This window comes from Oryctolagus cuniculus, chromosome 14, assembly GCF_051225735.1.
Source record: "Oryctolagus cuniculus isolate XC-2025 breed Fujian yellow rabbit chromosome 14, ASM5122573v1, whole genome shotgun sequence".
In the NCBI taxonomy this organism is placed as follows: Eukaryota; Metazoa; Chordata; class Mammalia; order Lagomorpha; family Leporidae; genus Oryctolagus; species Oryctolagus cuniculus.
In genome coordinates, this window is record NC_142880.1 from 38727683 (window position 1) to 38749648 (window position 21966).

Sequence of the window (21966 nt, forward strand, 5' to 3'; positions counted from 1 at the left end):
GGAGGGAAGTTAGACGGGCTTTTTTTTTTTTTAAGATTTTATTTGTTAATTTGAGAGGTAGAGTTACAGACAGTGAGAGGGAGAGACAGAGAGAGGTCTTCCATCCTCTGGTTCACTCCCCAAATGGCCACAACAGACAGAGCTGAGCCAATCCAAAGCCAGGAGCCAGGAGCTTCCTCCGGGTCTCCCACGTGGGAGACCCAAGGACTTGGTCCATCTTCCACTGCTTTCCCAGGCCACAGCAGAGAGCAGCCAGGACTCGAACCGACGCCTATATGGGATGCTGGCACTGCATGCAGAGGATTAACCAACTGCCACAGCGCCAGCCCCACCTGCAGATCGTTTCTGGCCCTCTGAGTCTCTTTCCTCACCTCATCTTTAACTGTGGTGCAGTGCTGCTGCAGGCCTCTGGAGGCCAGAGCCCTGGGAGGAAGGTCCCCTGGGCAGAGCAGGCAAGTGGGCAGGGAGCGGCCGAGCAGCCTTCACGCGCCTGCACCTGTGACCCGGGAGTGTCACCTGGACCCCTCGTGCCCACCGCCTTCTCCCTCCACCCTACTCCACATCGTTTCTTTCTCGGAGTAGTAATGCAACACTGCCCCCAGGATTCACAACCACAAGATAGAGGGATCCTGGGCCAGTTAAAAAAGACTAGCTGCTGCCAGACCCAAGTCCCTCTACTCCAGACTCAGCCAGAGCAGTCAGTTTACGAGAAAATCACTAAGTTCCTACAGCAGACGGTGGTGGACTGGAGCACTAACTAAAATCTGATATTAGTTAATTCCACTCTCAAAACTATTAAGACCCTTGGGGTCTGCACTGTGGCGTAGCGGGTTAAGCCACCACTTTCAGTGTAGGCATCCCATATGAGTGCCGGTTCGAGTTCTGGCTGCTCCACTTCCGATCCAGCTCTCTGCTGTGGCCTGGGAAAGCGGTTGAAGATGGCTCAAGTCCTTGGGCCCCTGCACCCACATGGGAGACCTGGAAGAAGCACCTGGCTCCTCGCTTCAGTCTGGCCTAGCCCTGGCCACTGCAGCCATTTGGGAAGTGAACAAGCAGATGGAAGATCTCTGTCTGTCTGTCTGTCTCTCTCTGTAATTCTGCCTTTCAAATAAATAAATCTTAAAAAAAATTAAGGCTCTATTATATGTGTGTATAAATAGACATTTTATATACTGGAGATATTTAAAAGTCTACATTATATATATGTACACACAATATATATAGCTGGCACTATGCGATTATATATATTTACATACATATATAATGTATAAGGTATGTAGTCAGTATTATGCAATTATATAATACACACATACATATATACACAGGATATATATATAAGTCTACATTATATATACTGTATACAGGCAATATTATGCTATTTTTATACACACATATATACAGGAAATATAAGTATATATACAAAGTGCATAGCTAGTATTACATTATTACACATATACACATACATTTATAGGAGATATATATGTATACATTATATACATGTGTGTGTGTCTACATCTTATATATATATATATACGTATATATGTATATAGCCAATATTACACTACATGGCACTTTGAGATTGTGGAAAAAATGCAGAATACTTGGTTCCTCAGGAGAGACGCACTGTCCTTAGGGAGATCCGTTCTGTAACGGTACAAGAAAAAGGACAGCCTGTATCCAAACGAGTGCCACAGCGTTGATCCCACTGAGGACCAGAAGGGGCTTTCCTCTTGTATGCCTATGAGGGGATTGTAAAATGTTTGTGGGAAAATAGAATTAGAAGATAATTTTATTTTGGTGCAAAAAAAATGGAATGCATGCATAGATTTTTCAGAATATTCATTTCCATGAACTTTTTGAAGACCACCCCCATAGGCATGGATGTCAAAATTTTTTGCACCAAGACCAACTTATCCTTAAATTCCTTTTTTCCATGAATTTTTACAGGTACCAGCATATGTGTAAAACATCTCTCTCTCTCTCTCTCTCTCTCTCACACACACACACACACACACACACACACACGTGCATACTACTGAATATATATGCCCCTAATGTGAGTACTGCCCGGGCTGGACTTGGCACTTGGGCCAGTTGCAGCCAGGTGGTCATCAGCTCAGTCATCCATTTAAAGTCTGTCCCTCTCGTAGAACGCATCTCCAAGGACACAGAGGGCATTCTTTGACCTCATGTTAATGAATCAAAGATATTTCAGTTGGAATTGTGACAATGACAATTCATTTTTGTTCAGAAGGTTCCTTCTGAGCTAACGCCATTTAGCTCCTTGATTGATTTTCTGTACAACACAGGCAAATCATTTCTTTTTAAAATGTCATTCCATTTTTACTTTTCTGAAGTCATTCCCACTGGGATCAATCTAACAATGATTTGGTTCATGGCACAGTTTTTTTAAGGCAGAGCAAGTTTTACTGATCATAGTTTTTGCCGTTGGGATTTTTTAACAGCTATTTCATCTACTGAGTTTCATTTCCTCCAGTCAAACATGTAGATAGAAATGTCATAAAATAAATGTGAATTGCGGGTTATTTTAGTCAAGCCTTACACAGTGTTGCCATATGTTGCCTTCCTTTTGCATGAATTTCTGTATTTCTCTACATCTCTATTTGAAAGTAATAAATGGACATATTTTCACTGTCTTACACGTAATGCCCTTGAACTCCTGTTTCAAAAATTCAGTGGTGGCCTTGGGGTCAGCATGAGGCAACAGCAAGGTGAAGGCACCCATGAGTAGCAGCAGGGGCCCGGGGCTATGGGCTACAGCCCTCTGCAATGGGTGCCAGTGTAACCCTCTAGAAGCCTACTGGTGCCGGTGCCACCACATCAGCAGATCTTACTCAGGACCCGGGACACAGAGGCTTCCCGCTCCTCTTCCTCCTCATGACTGAGACCAGAGAAGACCCAGAGAACAAATCTGAAGCCCAAGCCTCCCAGCCACCTGAAGAGACACAGCTTCCTCCTACATCAACTACTCTTAAAGTGCCTGCCCGACAAGCCACTCCCAGCACCACCTGATTCATCATAATGCAACTTCCTGGGCCCTACTGATACGGGGAAAACAGGCAGGAGATTAGGTAGGAATAACTGAGCTGGAAGATTTTCCCACAATTTCTGCCTCTAGCCCTGCACTGTAACTCCTCCCCCTTAGCTGTCAATCCAGGATGCCTACTTTGATGCACCTGCATTTCCTCCAGGACCAGAAAGGGGATGTCATTATGGCCACGTGGAAGTTAAACTTCACGTGGAGGCACCCTGAGAGCCTCAGAAAGCCTCACACACACTGGAACCCACCAAGACTCCACCCATGTATATATTCAACGAGGGCAACACCCCCTACCCCATAAACAGAATTGTTAGATGCAGGAGCAGCCATTTTGCTTTTTGGCTTGTCGGTCCTTCTCTGGCCTCCTCCCACACTCTCTCCTTGTTCACAACTCTCTGGGCTCCTTAAAATGAGAATCTATTTATGTGTTCACATGAATGTGTATTCACTCTCGCTTTTAAAATAGATTCTGTGCTCACTTGAGCACTTACGGATGCCTCTGCCTTGAATTCTTATCTCTGTGGGGGCAGGGACTTGCAATACGATAACTGGGATACAGGTTCCCGCGACACTACCTCGGATGTATGGACTCTTTATTTTCACAAGCTCTTCAGGTACCTGCAGAGCACGGTGAGGTCTGAGAACCACAGCCTTATCCTCAGGGGACATAAAAAGGGACAGGAGGAAGGGAGCCAACAAGATTCACGTCAGAAAAAACTGGAGACCAGAATATCCTTTAAGTAAGATCAAGTGTCCCATGATCCTTGCTCCCAGGTTCTCAACATGACCAGAGTTCATAAGAAATTTTAGTTCATTCACAAAGAAAAAGAGAAATCTACAATTTTGCCTACCCGAACTGTAGCAGGCAAATCTTTACCTCTTCATTATAATTCCCAGTAACATTCACTATGAATTGGTAAAAAGTTTGCATTTATTTCTTGGACCATCCTCATCAAAACTGCCAACAAAAATCGCCTGGATTATTCTCTTTGACAACCACCATGTCTGTTCTTCAATAGGATTGTGTACATGTTAGGTAGGAAGTCAGTTATGAGCTTATGTGTGTGCGACATAAAGGCCTAAGGAGAAGACATCTATGTCCAGCATATGCTGCATCTCAAAAGTCATCCTGATGGTGTTTCAGGGGCAGCCCCGTATTCGCATCCTGCCCTGCCCCCTTCTACCCGATAACCTGCCAGGTTGGGGGGGGGGTCCCCACCCCTTCTGCCCGACAAATCTTCCACAATCTCCCAGGTGCAGCCCAGTATCTGCATTTCAAATACCCTGCTCCGGATCCCAGTTCTCTAGGGTGTCCTGCCCACCCTTCCTCCAGAGGTGGGGAAGCAAGACCCATCTCCTTAACCCCCCACCCCCGGGGTCCTCAACCTGACTGCGCGCTCAGCCCTCTGCAGAGCCGCCCGTCTGGTCTGGCCAGGTGTAATCTCTCTACTCAACCATGTAACCTCGCCCCCCCGCCCCCCAGTCCAAGCGACTGGGCACTCTCTCGGGTCCTGTTTGGAGAGGTGCCCATCCATCCTTACAGATGTCCCTTCCCTAATAAACTTTGCTATTTTACCTCCCACTACTCTCTGTCTCACGCCTGAATTCTTTCTTGCGTGAAGACAAGAACCCTGCAATTTCTCCCTTAACACTTTGAGGTTTCTACACCTGAAAGGTAGGAAGTATGCTCCCTCCCCTTGAATCTGGCTGGGCCTGTGACGTCAGTGGAAGTGATGTAACGTGGCTTCCAACACTAAGCCATGAAAGGTGACAGTTCAGCATGGTCCTTCCAGGACACTCACTCTGAGTACCCAGCCACCAGGCTGTGAGGAGGCACCTGTACGTGTTCTGGCACCAGCTGCTGCCAAGGTCCTGGCATTGACCGCCAGAAATATCAGTGAGGGAGCCTTGGAGATGAAGCCATTCCCGGCCGTAATCTGATGATGACTACCCACACAACCTTGAGTGAGAACTGCCTGGCCGAGCTCAGTCAAATCCTAGGCTAATGAGAAATAAAAGCAAAATGACTGGTGTCCATAAGCCACTAAGGTTTAAGGTGCTTCAGACACAGCACAAGATAATCGGCACACCATCCCTAATGCCACCTAGTGGGTGTGTCTTTTTCTCATGATTGCACTGGACTCACCAACCTGCTATAGCCATCTATAGTAAATGAAAAACAATCTACACAGACACATTCAGAGTTGGGGGTAAGACATTCTGTCCAATCAAATATTTTATTCGCAAAGTAAGCAGATGCTTTAGGCAAATTACAGATCACCGAGAAAAACTATTTCTCAAATAAATCACCAAACTTTATAGAATGAGATACCCACCATATCCTCTTTTGAGCACTTCTTCTTTGATGGTTTCTTTACACTTTGGAATGTCTAATATTTCGGGTGAACACTCCATGTATCAGTCATGGTTGTACAATGCCTCTGGGAACAGGTGAACAGGTGTCTTTTTTGCAGTTGGGTATCAGGTGCTACGGCTCAGGGAGTGGGGGGGGGGGGGAAGGCCCTTGCTATTTATTGCTCACGCAAAGTTGTACTTATGCTTTGCTAACACAGTTATTAGCTACCAACCAGGGCCCAGGATACTAGGGCCCTTTGAATGCTTTGTGAAAATTGGGGAAGATAAGCAAGAACAGGAAGGATGCCCTGTTTCCCCTGGCCTTTGAAGGTGGACAAATCCAATTGCCCTTTTCCTTTTGTTTTCTCGCAAAACACCAGGCACATGGAGAAGCAATTATGATTCCATGAAGGCCCATTTTTAAAACTGGGATAATGGTTCAGAGTGCAAGTGAAATAGACTCTTGGTGGTTTTTGTTTTGTTTTTGAGAGGAGGAACTGTTCTGTCGTGGCTAATTCCTCCACTACACACCAGGTCTGAATGCTGCATAACTCCGGATGCTTCCACAGCACTTCCTGTGTGCCAGGCCCAGGCAGCCTCGCATTCACCAGCATTCACCAGGCCATTTTATCCTCACGCTAAGCCTCAGAGTTAGGTGCTATCATCAAGCTGTGGATGGTGGTCCCAGGTACTTGGTGGAGCCCCAAAAGATAAAGGGGGATACAGGCCTTCTAGCTCCACCCAGAGATGCAAATCACCTACACGGGAAAGTGTCTCAGGCCACAGAAAACATTCTCAGGAAATACTGCAGCTACAGGTATGCTTCTTCCTGGACTGCAGTCCATATTGTAACTGACAGTATTTGGCTCCCTTGCAAGCAGATGGCAACAGGCACCCTAACGGAAAAGGGACTGTCATCACAGGCATGCCCCACAGAACAAAGCCCATGTCAGAGCAGCGGCATGTCCCTACCTGCCCTGCTCGACCTCCTGTGTCCTTGTAGTGAGCTTGATAAACCCAGCTCTGCTCCCCCTGGTGAATCTGCCTGATCAAGTCATGTGGCACAGGTGAAGACACTGAAGTGGGCCCAGGGCCACGCAGTGAGTCAGTCAGGGAGCTCCTAAGATTCCTCCTTGTCCAAAATTTCTGACTGAGTAATTCTTGCTGCAGAATGAAAGGGCCTCAGTTTGGGGAGCAGCACTATCGGGAACAAAGGCGTCACTGAGGAGAGGTGGCCGTGAGCTCTGCTGCGTTCCCCAGGGGCATCGCGCAACAGATCCTAGATTGGAAGGGCTCTGACCTGCTCTCGCGACACTTTCATGTTAAAAAAAATCAAAGAGCAAAACGAGCCATTAACAGATGAACAATTGGACCAAATATTTATGATCTATGTAGAAAACTAAACATTATGTGGATTTTATTGGGACTTAGTTTGAAAATCACATGGCCCACTTTGACCAAAATAGTAATCACTTAAATTCGGCTTACAAATCAGCTCTAAAAGCTAAATTCCAGTTTTGTTTGTGCTGCTGAGAAAACAAAAACAAACATGCTCTCAAGAAGTTTGCTCAGGAACCTGGTTTTATTATTATCATTATTATATTATTATTTACTGAAAAGGCAGAGAGGAAGAAAGATCTTCCATCTGCTGGTTCACTCCCCAAATACCCACCATAGGAAGGCTGGGCCAGGACAGAGCCAGGAGCCTGGAATGGAAATCCGGGTCTCCCAGGTGAGTGGCTGGGACCCAAGTACTTGAGCCATGACCTGCGCCTCCCAAGGTGTCCGTCAGCAGGCAGCCGGATGGGAAGCCGAGTGCACAGGAGCTGAACCAGGCACTCCGATATGTGATGCAGGCATGGCGACTCTACCACTGCACCAAGTGCCTGCCCTAGGATCCTTTTTCTCTCTTTTGAGGATATGTGACCCTACTTCAATGCTGAATAAAAACTTTAAACCAATATGCATATACACACTGGAGCTATTGTTTTGCAGATGGGAAAACGAGGGCTCAAGTACCTTTTTTAGGGTACAGAGAGATGAAGGCATGAATAAGCGTGGGCTATTTCCCAACCTGGTAGGATAGGCTTCAGATCTCAGTTCAGCTAGGGTATGTATAACCTGCAATTCACTCCTCCCTTGAAAAATCAGAGGTGATCACACTGAGAGTGAAATTCATTCCTGGTGGTACTGACTGGGTGCCACCCTGGTATGGACTGCAGCCCCAGCAGGTTGCACGGGTGAAGCTTCTCTCTCTGTCTGAACCTGGATCTCCCCAGCAGGGCCACGGCACGATGTCTGATGAGCGTGCCAGCACTCAGTGGGCCTGGGGGTGCAGTGGGGAGACGATGTGTTGGCACAGCATCCACAGAGGTAGGACACAGGCTTCTCAGGGGAGCCCATCATTCACCAGAAGCAGGCCCTCCAGGTTCAGAGGCCGTCTCAAATGAGGGCTACTCCGCCAACAGGGACCGGTTGAGTGGCTGCAAGGTCCGCCGGCTGACTGTCCTCTTGCTTAAGGGTGGCACGAGGGACTTCCTGTCCCTGGGGGTGTGGCAGAGCAGGGCATCCAGGCTGTAAGTGGTGACCTGGCCATTCACGTGCAGCTTCCTGTAGATGTCATCGAATCTGGCCACAAGGGCAGGCACAGCCTTCACCTTCTCTCTCACTTTGGCCAGCTGGAAGAAAGCAAGAGCAGATGACTGTAGCTCAGTGAGTTTTCCCCTGTTCTCTGGATCCTCCAGGAAGCAGACAGCACTCTGTAAAAATGCAGAGTGCAGACCTGAATCCCGGGACTCGCATGGGGATGACTGGCACACCAGTCAGGTCTAGTACAGCAAAGTCACACCTCGTATCTTCTGAAGGGTTTCAAATGGCACTGGGTATACAGCGAAACACGCCAGGGACAGTCAGCTACCAATGGAACCCACCTAGGACCACGGAATGGTTACAGCAGCAGGCAGGGCTGAGGGCAGCACCCAGGGCTTTGCAGTCAGCTCCTGAGAAGACTGCTGGGAATCATCGTAAAAACCTTCAGAAGTCTAAGGTGGGACCCGATCGGAGTTGGGTTTACCAGGCATTTCAGATCCCGAGTTAGGGCACACAGGACGGTGACTACTCCCGAGGAGGAAAGCTGGCGGCGAGACTGGGACATGGTGGGGTGGATGCCTTCTGGAGGGTAAACCAAAAGGCCTTGCCTGAAGGGGTAAAGGACAAGGAGCAGACTTCAGTGGCTTGAAGATGGGTGCTGTGCTTCCCGAGGGGCGCAGCTGGACGGGAAAACCAAGAGCTCCATTTCGGAGAAGCTTGAGATCCCTGGGAACATCTAAGTGGCTTTGTCAAGAGGGCTGCTGATACAGGAGGGCACTTCAACAAGTTCGTGGAGGGGCCGGTGCTGAGGCCTAGCGGGTGAAGCCACTGCCTGTGACATCGGCAACCCAGATGGGTGCTCGTTTGAATCCCAGCTGCTTTACTTCCCATCCAGCTCCCTGTTAGTTAATGTGCCTGCGAGAGCAGTGGAGGATGGCCCAAGTCCTTGGGCCCCTGCATCCACGTGGAAGAACCAGAAGAAGCTCCTGGCTTGGGACCAGCCCAGCTCTGGCTGGCCATTGCAGCCTTTTGGGGAGTGAACCAACAGATGGAAGATCTCTCTGTTAACTCTGCCTTTCAAATAAAACAGAAGGAAGAGGAGGAGGGGTTGATGGCAAATGGAATTAAAATATTTTTAGCACAAAAATTTTCTGAAATCCAGTTTTCTCATAATACGTGTTTTTCATGAACTTTTTTGACGACCTCCTTAAATATGTGGACTTCACTTTTTTTTTTTTTTCACCAAAATAAACTTAGCTCTTAATTCCATTTCCATGTACTTTCTGAAGTGCCCGGGTATGAGTCTGGGCCGTGGAGGAGAGGTCTAGATGAGAGGTATAAAGAGCACAGTCACAAGTGTACGAACAGTACTTTGTTCTACAAAAATAGCTGCGCTTGAAATTAGACTCTACAGCTATTTTATGAACAAAATCAACATTTCACTTGGTGCAAACCTCACTAACAAGCCTAAATTTAAATAGGAGGCTCAAGCTTCCTAACAAATCCTTTGATCATCTTCTAAATATATCCTAACACTAAGTGCACCTGCACATCTTCCTTTCAAAGAGGAGCTCCTGACTGAACCCTCAGGCAAGCAGCTTAAAAGCACTTCTTAGTGTTCTTTAAAAAGAACAGCTTGTCTTGCCCTTGTGCTCAAGGTGAAATGACTCAATGTGCAGCCCAGGGCTTCCAAGCAAACACGCCATGCTGAAAGTACGTTGATCTAACTGTGTGTATTACATTGGCCATAATGCTATGGAAATATTAAATGGTGTCATTACAGCCATCTTTTAATTTTAGCAGAAAGGGGATTGCACTAAATTTAGTGCAATTTAGTTTTAAAAAAAGAAATCAATGAAGGAACAGCTCATGTTTGAGTGGCTTCTTAATATTATTATAGAAATGCAACATTTCTTTTCAATGCTCCTCTGTTGGTATCACAGCATCTAAGTTGTTTTATCTCCACACATCATGTCTTTTTAGCAACTGGATATAAATACTAAATGCAGTATTTGAAAAATGCAGAAGTTTACAAGAGGGGCACTCACATGTAATCCCATACACACACATTTAAAGATTTATTATTTGAAAGGCAGAGTGACCAAAGGAGAGGGAGAGGAAAAGAGAGGGAGAGAGGGAGAGAGAGCGAGTGAGCATCTTTTGTCTCCTGGTTCACTCCCCCATAAACAGCTGCACTGGCCAGGGACTGTGCTGGAGCCAGGAGCCATGAACTATACTCTGGTCTCCCACATGGGGGGTGGGGCCTAATTACCTGGAGTATCTTCCAGTATTCTCCCAGGTGCATCCGCAGGGAGCTGGGTCAGAAGCGGAGCAGCTGGTTTCTTGAACCTGCACTCCAACATGGGATGCTGGCACGGCAAGTGGCGGCTTAACCTGCTGCACCACAACACTGCCCTCCTCCCCCCACCCCTTCCACACATATTTAGAACCAGCGTTTCTCACCAGCAGCCCCCTGAGTCTATCACGGTAGCCAGGGTACACCCTGGACTAGAGGGCTAGAGTCTTCTTTCAGGTTTTCAGTGTGGGCCTTGTTTGCTTTATACACAGGTGACAAATGTTGACAGACCAGGCCTACGGAATGAGGAGCATCACTGACGCCAAGCCAGCACTGCACACGTGTGTGTGCACGGACATGGACATGCACGGACCCCTGCACACATCAGTCTGTTCCTAGCTCCAGTTCCTCTAGTTTCTAAACTTACTCCGAAGTGGCCTGGATGGGTCACAACCTACAGAGAGCTGAGACCTCCGACAGACGTTAGCTTTCAATGAATCATGTACAGTCAGGAAGAAGCTGCTGGGCAAGACATGGGACAGGACTGGGAAGGCACCAGTGTGGTTGGAGAAGGCAGCCACTCGCCTGCTAGTGCCAATGCGGCCACCTTAGCCGCCAGCCGAGTCAGGATTAGGAAAGCAAAAGGAGGAGGGAGACAGGCAGGGAGGACCGCTGGACACCACCGAGTGTTACTAACATGACGACTGTTGCCAATCTGCAATTTCTCGATGGTTCTTTCCCCTTAAGTTACAAGCTGACAGGGATGCACTCATTACTGTATTTCAGATGGCCTGCAAGCGTGCCCCCTTGTGTAGCGAAGCCATCAGTATGACGCATCTGTTTCCGTTTGCTTTCAATTTTTAGGAATTGCATATTTCTCTCCACTTTTAATTAAATGTTTTATAATTTTGCAGGGCATTTACATGGCTGCAAAGTGAAATACACGAACAAGGTATAATCGGCCCTTGGTATCCAAGGGAGACTGGGTCCAGGACCCCCTTGGATACCATAATTTACACATGCTCAAGTCCCTTACAAGAAATGGGCTAACGTTTGCACAGAACCTGCACACAGCCTCCTGTACCCTTAAGTCATTTCTAGATCCTCTTTGATGCCCAGTATAATTTAAATGTTACATCAATAGCTTTTACTATGGTACAGTTCTTATTTTTAATATTTTCAGCCCTTGGAGGGTTGAATTTGTGCGTGTGGAATCCAAGGTTTTGGAGTGTACACTGTAGGCTCTAAAAAGCTGTGTTTCCATCCCTCACCCTCTTTCAGAGCTGTTTTGATTAAGTTTTGATATTTCCATCTGCTATTTTAAAAAATCTAAAACTATATATATTATATATGTATCCATCCTCTGTCTTGACGTACACTACGCTGATCTGCCTAAAGCATTTTTCACTAACCTACTGAAGTAATCAACGTATATAGTGATCCACTAATAGGCTGCAGCCATTCCCCACTTCTTCTCAGAGCTGCTGAGCAGTCCTTTGGATGGCCACATCCAGTTTATTCAACTAGGCTGCTACAGATGGAAATCTGGGTTGTTTCCAATCCTGTGCGATTACAAACTGGCCTGCAACGCATAGCCTTGTACACACAATTCTTATATTTTTCTAGCGTTTCTTTGCCATATATTCCAACAGCCTTGTACATACAACTTCCTATATTTTTGCTAGCGTTTCTTTGGGATATATACTCCACGAAGTGGGAGTACTGAGTCAGGGGCAAGTTATCTGCAATTGTGATGGACGCCACCAGACGCCATCCCCAAGTCACAGCTGGAACTACAGGAGCTCTCAAAGTGCTAGGCCTACCACCTTGTGTGTCTCTTCTTTCCTGGGCTCTTCCTAGCTATTCTTGCTTGGAAGTTCTTTCTACTCAACTTCAGAGAAGAAACAACGTGGTGTTTGGCCCAGTCCCCGTGAGCTGCTAGTGTCCGTGCCCTCAGAGCCTCACCTCACCAAGACTGAGTTCTCCACCTTTCAAACTTCTCTTCACCCAAGGGAAGAGAAACATCACAGGGTCATTTTATTTTGCAATTCCTTTCAAGTAAGCAAGGTCGAGAATCTTTTCAAATGATTAAAGGCTGTTCACAATTCTTTTCAAGTGAACTCTGTCCATATCTCTTACCTATTTTTCTAAAGGAAAGAACCATAAAGGGTTATTGATTTTATCTCACAATCTTCAAAAACAGCTCTTTACATATCAGCGTTAGTTAGCTCTTGGTCCATGTGATTAAAAATCGAAGTCCTTTCATCAAGCTTATTGTTTTTGACTTTGTTTATGGTATCTTCGATATGTCAAAAACAGGTTTATAAAATTTTTATACAATCAATAACCACATTTTCAAACCTTTCTTTTGTGAATTTGGATTTTTAACTGAGACAAGCTTTTTCATTCTCAGGATATAAAAGAATTCACTGATGCTTTTATCTAGTACTTGTGCAGTTTCACTTTCGAAACTGAAATATCTTACCCATGAGTCCTGTTTCCTGCAATAAGAACATACACAACATTCAGCTTTCGTCCTGGCTCTTAGAAGAGTCCAGCCACTCCAGGGGAGCAGAGATGTCGCCTCTAGGCCACACCAACTCTGCATGCGCAGTCAGTCAATCTCTGAACTGTGGATTCTTTCCCATCAGCTGTCGGCTGGGCCAGGCCACAGTCTGAATCAATCACAGCTTTACAGACCAGTAGGCCTACCACCTCTTCTTGCTCTCCTTTTGTAGGGTTTGCCTAGCTATTCTTGCTGCGTGTTATTTCAACTAAACTTGACAGAAAAAAAAAATGGTACTTTTGTTGAGATCACATGAGGGATATTCAAAAAGTTACAGAAAATGTGTACTAGGAGAAAACTGCGCACAGACTTCAAAAACTTGCACTAAAACGAACTTCCCTTTCATTCTCTTTTCCACGAACCTTCTGAAGACTTGCATTATATTGTCATATTGGCTTGCCAACAGCTGACTATGAGACTGAGTCTTCCTACATAAACACATGTACGTGTTCTCATCTGCAGGGGAGAATTCTTTACTTTAATGAGGGATATGATGCCCAACTGTTTGCTGATGGGAATGATCCACAAGGAAAAGGATGCTGATGATCTTTAAAAGCGGGAGGGCGGGGTCGGTGCTGTGGTGCAGCAGGTCAAGCCACCACCTGCAGTACCAGCATCTCACATGGGCGCCGGTTCAAGTCGCCCCGGCTGTTCCACTTCTGATCCAGCTCTCTGCTATGGCCTAGAAAAGCAGTAGAAGATGACCCAAGTACTTGGGTCCCTGCACCCACATGGGAGACCTGTAATAAGCTCCTAGCTTCGGATTGGCACAGCTCCAGCCACTGTGGCCAACTGGGGAGTGTATCAGCGGATGGAAGACCTCTCTGCCTCTCCTTCTGTCGCTGTGTAACTCTTTCAAATAAATAAATAAATAATCTTTAAGACAAACAAATAAACAAACAAAAAAACAGAGGGAGGGGAGGGCATTTGGCCTAGTGGTTAACCTGCTGCTTAGAACCACCACAACCCATATGGGAGTTCTGGGTTCAAGTTCTTTTTTTTTTTTTTTTTTTTTTTTTTTTGACAGGCAGAGTGGACAGTGAGAGAGAGACAGAGAGAGAAAGGTCTTCCTTTGCCGTTGGTTCACCCTCCAATGGCCGCCGCTGCAGCCGGTGCACCGCGCTGATCCTGGCAGGAGCCAGGAGCCAGGTGCTTTTCCTGGTCTCCCATGGGGTGCAGGGCCCAAGCACCTGGGCCATCCTCCACTGCACTCCCTGGCCATAGCAGAGAGCTGGCCTGGAAGAGGGGCAACCGGGACAGAATCCGGCGCCCCAACCGGGACTAGAACCCGGTGTGCCGGCGCCGCAAGGTGGAGGATTAGCCTATTGAGCCACGGCGCCGGCTGGGTTCAAGTTCTACTTCAGGTTCTTGATTCTAGCTTTCTGCCAATATGCTCCCTCCCCCTGACCCTGGAAGGTACCAGGGGATGGCTCAAGTTCTTGGGTCCCTGCCACCAATATAGGAGACCTGGATTAAGGTCCTAGCTCCCAGCTTCAGCCTGGGGAGCTCTCTGTTCATCTCTCTCTGCCTCTCACACAAATTAATATGTGTGTGTGTGTATGTATAAATAATCTCACCAAAAAAATAATCTCACCAATTAAAAAAACAAGAGTGAGACAGCCGCTGGATTGGAGTGGGACAGAAGGGATGAGCCCTCATGCACAGCTGGTGACACTGGCTGCAGAGCTGTGTGCTCACTCACGGGCATGCAGGCATAGGGCCCACACTGTTACTGTGGCACTCTTTGTCATCTGATTTCTTTTTTCTTTTCTTTTTTTTTTTTTTTTTTTTTGACAGGCAGAGTTAGAGAGAGAGACAGAGAGAAAGGTCTTCCTTTTCTGTTGGTTCACCCCCCAAATGGCCGCTGCAGCCAGCGCGCTGCACCGATCCGAAGCCAGAAGCCAGGCACTTCCTCCTGGTCTCCCATGGGGTGCAGGGCCCAAGCACTTGGGCCATCTTCCACTGCACTCCCGGGCCACAGCAGAGAGCTGGCCTGGAACAGGGGCAACCGGGACAGAATCCGGCGCCCCGACCGGGACTAGAACCCAGTGTGCCGGCGCCACAAGCAGAGGATTAGTCTAGTGAGCTGTGGCGCCGGCTTCGTCTCATTACTTCTATTTTCTCTCTGAAACAGCAAGCACGGTCATCAACTGACATAAGAAGGTATTGATGGGAGAGGAAAAAGGCATAAAATTGTCACCCAGAAAGAAAAAGTATACAGCATGGGAAAAAGAGTAAGCTGTCCTGGCGTTTCAGAGAAGAAAACAATCCCTGCACTTGCAGAGAGAAGTCTGAGTCAGGACGACAGCGAGGCTGCCGCAGAGGCTGTCTCTAAGGAGGCGGCTTTGCGGCGGAGACACTCACTGTCAGTGGTTTCTGCAGCACAACCAATACTCACCAGCTCCTCTGAGAACTCGTGCCTTCTCACAAATCTTGATGAACTTCCTTCTGCAGCACCTGTTAGTATCTTCATTAGGGTTTCCAACGCGTTTGACTGGATGTGGATCATAATCTGAATACAAAGAAACACGCAAAGCCAAGGCTGAGCCAGTATGTCAGTGCTGAGCAACGCCGCGCACCCTCCCTGCTTTGCAGCGGTCACCCATCTTCACGTGCCTGCCCCCGTGCAGGCTGCTCTGAACAATGCCCACCAGTCACAACTGGCTTTCCACGAGCCAACCAAGATGGCGCCACCTCGAACCTTGCTGACATCCTGACACTGGCGACCACCAGTATGTGACCCGGGCCAGGTACTGAATCTCTCTCTCTTTTTTTTTAAAGATTTATTTTTTTGAAAGGCAGAGTTAAAGAGAGATAGAGGAGAGAGACAGAGGAGAGAGAGAGACAGAGAGAGAGAGAGCGAGATATCTTCCATCTGTTCCTCAAATGGCTGCAATAGCCAGGGCTGGGCCAGGAGCCTCTTCCGGGTCTCCCACGTGGGTGCAGGGGCCCAAGCACTTGGGCCATCTTCCACTGCTTTCCCAGGTCATTAGCATGGAGCTGGATTGGCAGTGAGGCAGCAGGACTAGAACCGGTGCCCACATGAGATGCCGGCGCTGCAGGCCGTGGCTTTACCCGCTGAGCCCCTGAATCTCCGACTTGAAATTTCTTCTTCTGTAACACGGGGAAATTACCTTTAGGATCCACATTTTGGGTGATGCTGAGTGTGGATTAAACAGCAGCACGTGGGAGTTACTCGGGAAGCAGGGCTCGCGTCCTCCCTCCTGTGTGCTCTGGACCCAGCGGCGAGGCTCAGAACATTCCCTACCACTGGCTGGGGCAAAGTCTGGGTACCAGTGGTGCTAACCGCGGGATCTGTTCTGTTGCTTTACATGTACTTGAACACAAAGATGGCTGTAAACATATATGTCTTGAAGCATCTTTGGAAATATCAGAATCATCTAAATATCCACCTATAGGGGACTGTCTAAATTATGATCCTACCTCCCAACAGTGAAAGACTATATGGCTATGGAAGAGTATGAAGAAGTCCCAAAGGTACTGATATAGAATTATCTCTCTCTCTCTCTCTTTTTTTTTAAAATATTTAGTTATTTATTTGAAAGGCAGAGTTACAGAGAGGCAGAGGCAGAGAGAGAGAGATCTTCCATTGGCTGGTTCACTATCCAAAGGCTGCAATGGGTAGAGCTGGGCTAATTCAAAGCCAAGAGCCTGGAGCTTCCTCCCGGTCTCCCACACTGGTACAGGGGCCCAAAGGACTTGAGCCCTCTTCTACTGCTTCCCCAGGCCATAGCAGAGAGCTGGATCGGAAGTGGAGTAAGCTGGCTGCCCGTATGGGATGCCGGAACTAGGCAGAAGCTTTACCTGCTATGCCACAGCATCAGCCCCCCCAAATATTTTTTTTCCAAAATTTGGTTCTGCTTTTTGTCAGCTGTGGTGCAGTGAACATCTTGTCATATATTAACAAATATTAGAAAAAAGAAAACTCCATTTTTATCAAATGTACAGCATTATGGAAATATACCATGTTTCATTCTACTCACCAATGTGTATACATTTTTAAAAAATGGCAATTTCTTAGACTTGATTCCCAGAATGAAATTCTAAGCCAAGGGTATACGCATTTTTAAGGCTCTTGAACTTTATGAAAGGTAGTTTTTCTGGAAAACATTTTTCTTTTTTATATTGAACCAGCTATGTTCTCTCTCACCTGTTTTGTATCATTTATTTGTTGAGTAATTTATCAGGATGTCGGGTTATCTTTTTTAAAAAATGTATTTATTTGAAAGGTAGAGAGACAGAGAGAGAGAAAGAAAGAGAGAGTTTTAAATCTACTGGTTCTTTCCCCAGATGGCTGCAACAACTGGGCTGAGCCAGGTTGAAGAGCCTGGAACTCCATCCAGGTCTCCCACATGGGTACTTGGGTTATTTTCACTGCTTTCTCAAGTGCATTCGTAGTGAGCCAGATCAGAAGTGCAACAGCTGGGACTTGCACTGGCACTCATACGGAGGCCAGCGCATCACAGACGCCAGCTTAGCCTGCTGCATCACAACAGCAGCCCTAAGGGGTTCCCTTTGGTCCTCAAGAAGAGAATGAAATGATCCCAGGCAAACTAGATGTGAGTGCAAAAAGCCTGATCTAAACTCAATGTTCTAAAGTGCAGGCAAAACCATGAGCACACCCAATGTTGAGACAACTCTCCAGGGGTCTCTCCAATTTCTGCCAGTCACGTGAGCAAAAATATGACTGCCTTTATCCCTACCTTTTCCAGGATGCCTCATGAACCACAGGTGGAGTGTCTTCTCCAGAGCAAATGGGCATGGCATGTTTACTGCTTGTTGTAAGAGAGTTGGAGGGGCTGGCGCTGTGGTGCAGTGGGTTAATCCTCCGTCTGCAGCGCCAGCATCTGATACGGATGCTGGTTCTAGTCCCAGCCGCTCCTCTTCCCATCCAGCTCTCTGCTGTGGCCTGGGAAAGCAGAAGATGGTCCGAGCGCTTGGGCCCCCGCACCCAGAAGAAGCTCCTGGCTCCTGGCTCCTGATCACTTCAGCTCAGGCCATTATGGCCCTTTGGGGAGTGAACCAGCGGATGAAGACCTTTCTCTCCCTCTCCCTCTCACTGTCTGTAACTCTATCTTTTTAAACCTTTAAAAAAAAAAAAAGACAGAGAGATTTGGGTTCCCTAAGCTCATGGTTCTTTTCTTCAATGCAACCCCCATGTGCAAGAGATATACTGGGCTTCTCAATGTCGCCCTATTGGAACTGGGGCTCTGGGAGCTCATGCAAAAATACAACCACTGTGGTTACTGCCACTGCTGTCCTAAACCAACCTTTATCCCCTGGTACGCTGTGCGTCACAGCAGCACCCATGAGTCGGGCCAGGCTAATGAATTAGCTTGCGAGTGGGGTAAAGTCTTGGCATCTTCACGTTCTTAACAGCCGAATAATAAAACCAACGGCAATTTTGCGGCAGCACTGTCTCTCCTCAGAGGCAAGGACAAGTCGACCTTGTGGAACACTGCGTCTCCAGTTCCTGGCACTGGCTCTCCCTGAACAAACGGGAAGGAGAGTGGAGGGCCCCAAGCAATTTGCAAGGACAAGTCACTGGAGCCCTAGGCGAGCAACCAGGTGCTCCCACGGGGGTGGGGGCCAGACAGCAACCTCACTGCTTCGATTTTCCCCACCTCCCTTCCCGCCTCCGGCAACGGCCTGTGATTCAGCCGGGATCTCAAGAACAAAGTTCACTATCTTAAAACACTGATGACGAGCAATACACACGAGGCCGTTACCAATGAAAGACAAAGAGAGAGCTTCAAGTTTTTCAAAGCCACATCTCAGGGTGCAGTTAAAGAAAAAACTAAAGCAGAGTACAGCATATTGCTTTAACCTCACAGATTTCAAAAAAGCAGTGAGGGAAACTGAATTAGCAAGGAACAGGAGAAATTATGGTGAGAAAACCTATTTAAAGAACGCATACTTCCTGTCCCCTGATTTTCTGCAGCCTCAGGAAATAAGCCACAGGACACCTCTGACCAACAGGAACAGAGTTCTGAGCAGGCAGAGGTGTACAGTTCTGGTTCTTTTAAGCTGGGCAAATCTCAGGGTGTGGTCCAGACTGCTGGTTTTCTCATCAATACCCAGCCTCCCTTTCTTCTTTGGTAACAAAACTCTCTAATTCTAATTGATTCTGTCGCATGCGGCATTCAGAGACGGTTATTTCTCAAGTGTCTTTGCAATTCAGTGTGGTCACAGGATCAAATTCCGGCCAAAACCGTGTGAGCACAAGTTGTCAGATGAGATGGCTGGGATGCACCGCCCCTGACCTAGACCGACAACCTCTAGTTTTTTACATGCAAGAAAAATAAAGCCTCTAATTTATATATACTTAAGCCTTCACTGCTCCCAACCAAATGCAATTTTTAATTTATGCATAAGGGTGACGCACTGCCACGAAGCGACTTGGGGGAAATGAGACCTGTCTCCTTTCCTGTGTGTGCAGCCAGAGACTTCACAGTGCGAGCTGGAAGTGACCTCCAGAGGTCAGCCTCTAGAGGGACCTCACTGAGTAGAAGGGACACAAAACAGTCACCTGTGTTATCAAATAAATGATACAAGTAGCAAGACCAATCACATGTCCCTTGGATGGTAAATGGGTCACCACTTGGAAAGAAGTCAGATTTCTAGAAAAACGATTAGAATTCACAAACAGAATCAGTGGAAAGTTACCGTGTGTCCATCTCTCTGCTACTTTTAGACATACATGGAAGTAGTGATTAATCCTTTGGTGTTAAGCAGTGTCACTAAAGAGGGACCATTGTTTTCTTGAGATTGACGGGTTTAAATTCAGACTGAAAGGGCAGAGTCAACATCTGCGTGTCTCTCGGAGAGTCTCTGCTAAATCAATGCAGTGACTTAGCAGGGAAAACAACAAACCTCCGGGTCATTTAGGTGGCAAAAACAACATAGATAAAAGAAAATTAAGTTTGGGGAAAATTAGGTAAATTCAATTTCCAATTGGCAGCAGCACAAGATTTTCGTGTAAGGCTTTGATTTTTGAAGCAGATCAGAAAAAAACCAAACCATACCCTACATTTATCTTTTTTTAACACTGCCTGGACGGTCTCTCTACTCTATTTCCCATCCCATGTGTCAGGCTCCCGGGCCTTAATAATTAATAAATTGCCTTTAAGGGTTCCAAGTGACACAGCCTTGGAGAAGCTAAGGCCATCATCAATTTTTGCAGTTCTCCAATAACAAACACCAGAATCTGAAAGACCACCAAGCTTGAGAACAGCATCTTCCAGAAGATGAAACACACTTAGGTTGCAACATGAGCAATTCAGACTGGACTGGAAGGACTTCCTGAGAATTTCTAAACAACAGGATTCCATAAGTTCCCAGACAACCGGTACTTCCTGATGGTGGTCATGGAAGGATGATTCCTCTTCCAGATCAATTCAAGCTGCCTCACCTGGTCCTTGCCCGAGTGCAGCCCACCCCCCATATGTAATGGCTGACCTGCCTTCCCAGCTGTCTGAGAAGGGGCTGGCCCGCTGCCCTGGCTGGCCTGCTGCACATCTCTCCCTCCTGGGGATGGACAGCTCCACTTTCGCAGCCTCCTGGCTTATTTCCACCAAAGTACTTTCCCATTTGAAAACAACTATGGGGGCTGGTGTTGTGGCACAGTGGATTAATGCCCTGGCCTGAAGCGCCAGCATCCCATATGGGTGCCGGTTCTAGTCCCGGCTGCCCCTCTTCTAATCTAGCTCTGTGCTATGGCCTGGGAAAGCAGAAGATGGCCCAACTCCTTGGGTCCCTGCACCCTTGTGGGAAACCCGGAGGAAGCTCCTGGCTCCTAATTGGCGCAGCTACGGCCATTGCGGCCAATTGGGGAGTGAACCATTGGATGGAAGACCTCTCTCTCTGCCTCTCCTCTTTGTGTGACTCTGACTTTCAAATAAATACATCTTTAAAAGAGAAAGAAAGAAAGAAAGGAAGAAAGAAAGAAAGAACGAACGAACGAACCATTACCAGGTCTCCTATCAACCACGTCGGCACGGACTGGGCCGAGGAGTCTAAAGCACGGATGTGTGTCACACGTACCTGGGCACGTCACGTTTTCCGACACCCAGTCAGCGGCCCGTCTCACCCCTGCACTGAAGATGCACAGCCCTTCCTGGCTCTGTAGGTCTGGAAGGGCACAGGAGCCCTGACTCTGCTCGCTACCTTACTCACCCGCAGCATCTGCACTTCCACATCTGCACTACGGAGATACTGTTCTCAGTACAGCACCTCGCGGGGTGCCTTAGCTAAACTGAGTTACAACCCAGCCTATGCCAGCCGCTTCCGTTTCTCACTGTGAATCCTGACTGCTCCACTCTAGGCAAAGCTGCTCTCCATGTAGAGCGCCACCCCCAGGCTCCCCTGCCTTCCTTGCCTACCCCCGGCGTGAAGCACATGGACAGCTCTCTGGCTTAAGTGGAAGAGCCTGGCTAATTTCATCAATCCACCTTCCGGCCCAGCGTGAAATCAGCATGTGTGCACGTCTCCCTCTCTCCCAGAAACAGACACCAGAGCTGTGCACATCCAGCAGGAAGCAGAGAAGACGACAAGAGAAGCATCCATTGCTGGTTCCAATAGCCTGAGCGTGTGCACTCTGGACCTGGCCCAGCACTGGCCTCCTAGCCCTGCCTTGGCCAGGAGCTCTCCGGGCTGTACCACTTGTAGCCTCTCTTGGGCCCCCGGTCTCAGAGCAGGGGCCGGCTGCAGAAGGCTATGCTGGAAGGGCTTCCGGTCCTCACGGGTTTCTATGCAGCTGCTGTTCCTGCCCTGTCTTTCCTGATGCCCCCCTTCCCCCTGCCCCCACCATTACCAGCTATACACAGGGAAGTTCTGCACTGACAGCCTGGACACTCACCCCCTCCAAAACAAACCTCTCTGCCAACGTCCTTCAGGAAGTCGGTCTCTTCCCTTCCAAACCGCCTCTCTTTTTCATGTTCTCTGTCACCACTGCCTCTGTCTTTCCGGTTCCTTAGACTCATCTTTGATCACGGGAGGAGCAGGCGTGAAGCCCACTGCGAGCCTCGGACTTCTTGTCTGCCTTGTCCTAGCTATGAAGTTTACCCAAAGAAAGGCTGC

At 47.7% G+C, this 21966-nt stretch overlaps 1 protein-coding gene across 5 annotated transcripts in view; it reads right to left on the minus strand.

The window, feature by feature from the left end:
* Positions 1 to 5265: 5265 nt before the first annotated feature.
* The window catches only part of PTCD2 (pentatricopeptide repeat domain 2), a 38680-nt gene continuing 21979 nt past the window's right edge, over positions 5266 to 21966 (minus strand). For 2 of the 5 annotated variants that reach the window (XM_070056567.2, XM_070056566.2), the window contains 2 exons: positions 15266 to 15379; positions 5266 to 8094 (listed from right to left, as the gene is read on the minus strand). In XM_070056567.2, coding sequence (XP_069912668.1) covers positions 7870 to 8094; positions 15266 to 15379 — 339 coding nt within the window. In that variant the 3' untranslated portion in view covers positions 5266 to 7869. Of the gene's footprint in view, positions 8176 to 15265; positions 15380 to 21966 lie in introns of all 5 variants that reach the window. The other 3 variants (XM_089312580.1, XM_051833257.3, XM_051833258.3) reach the window with 2 other exon arrangements.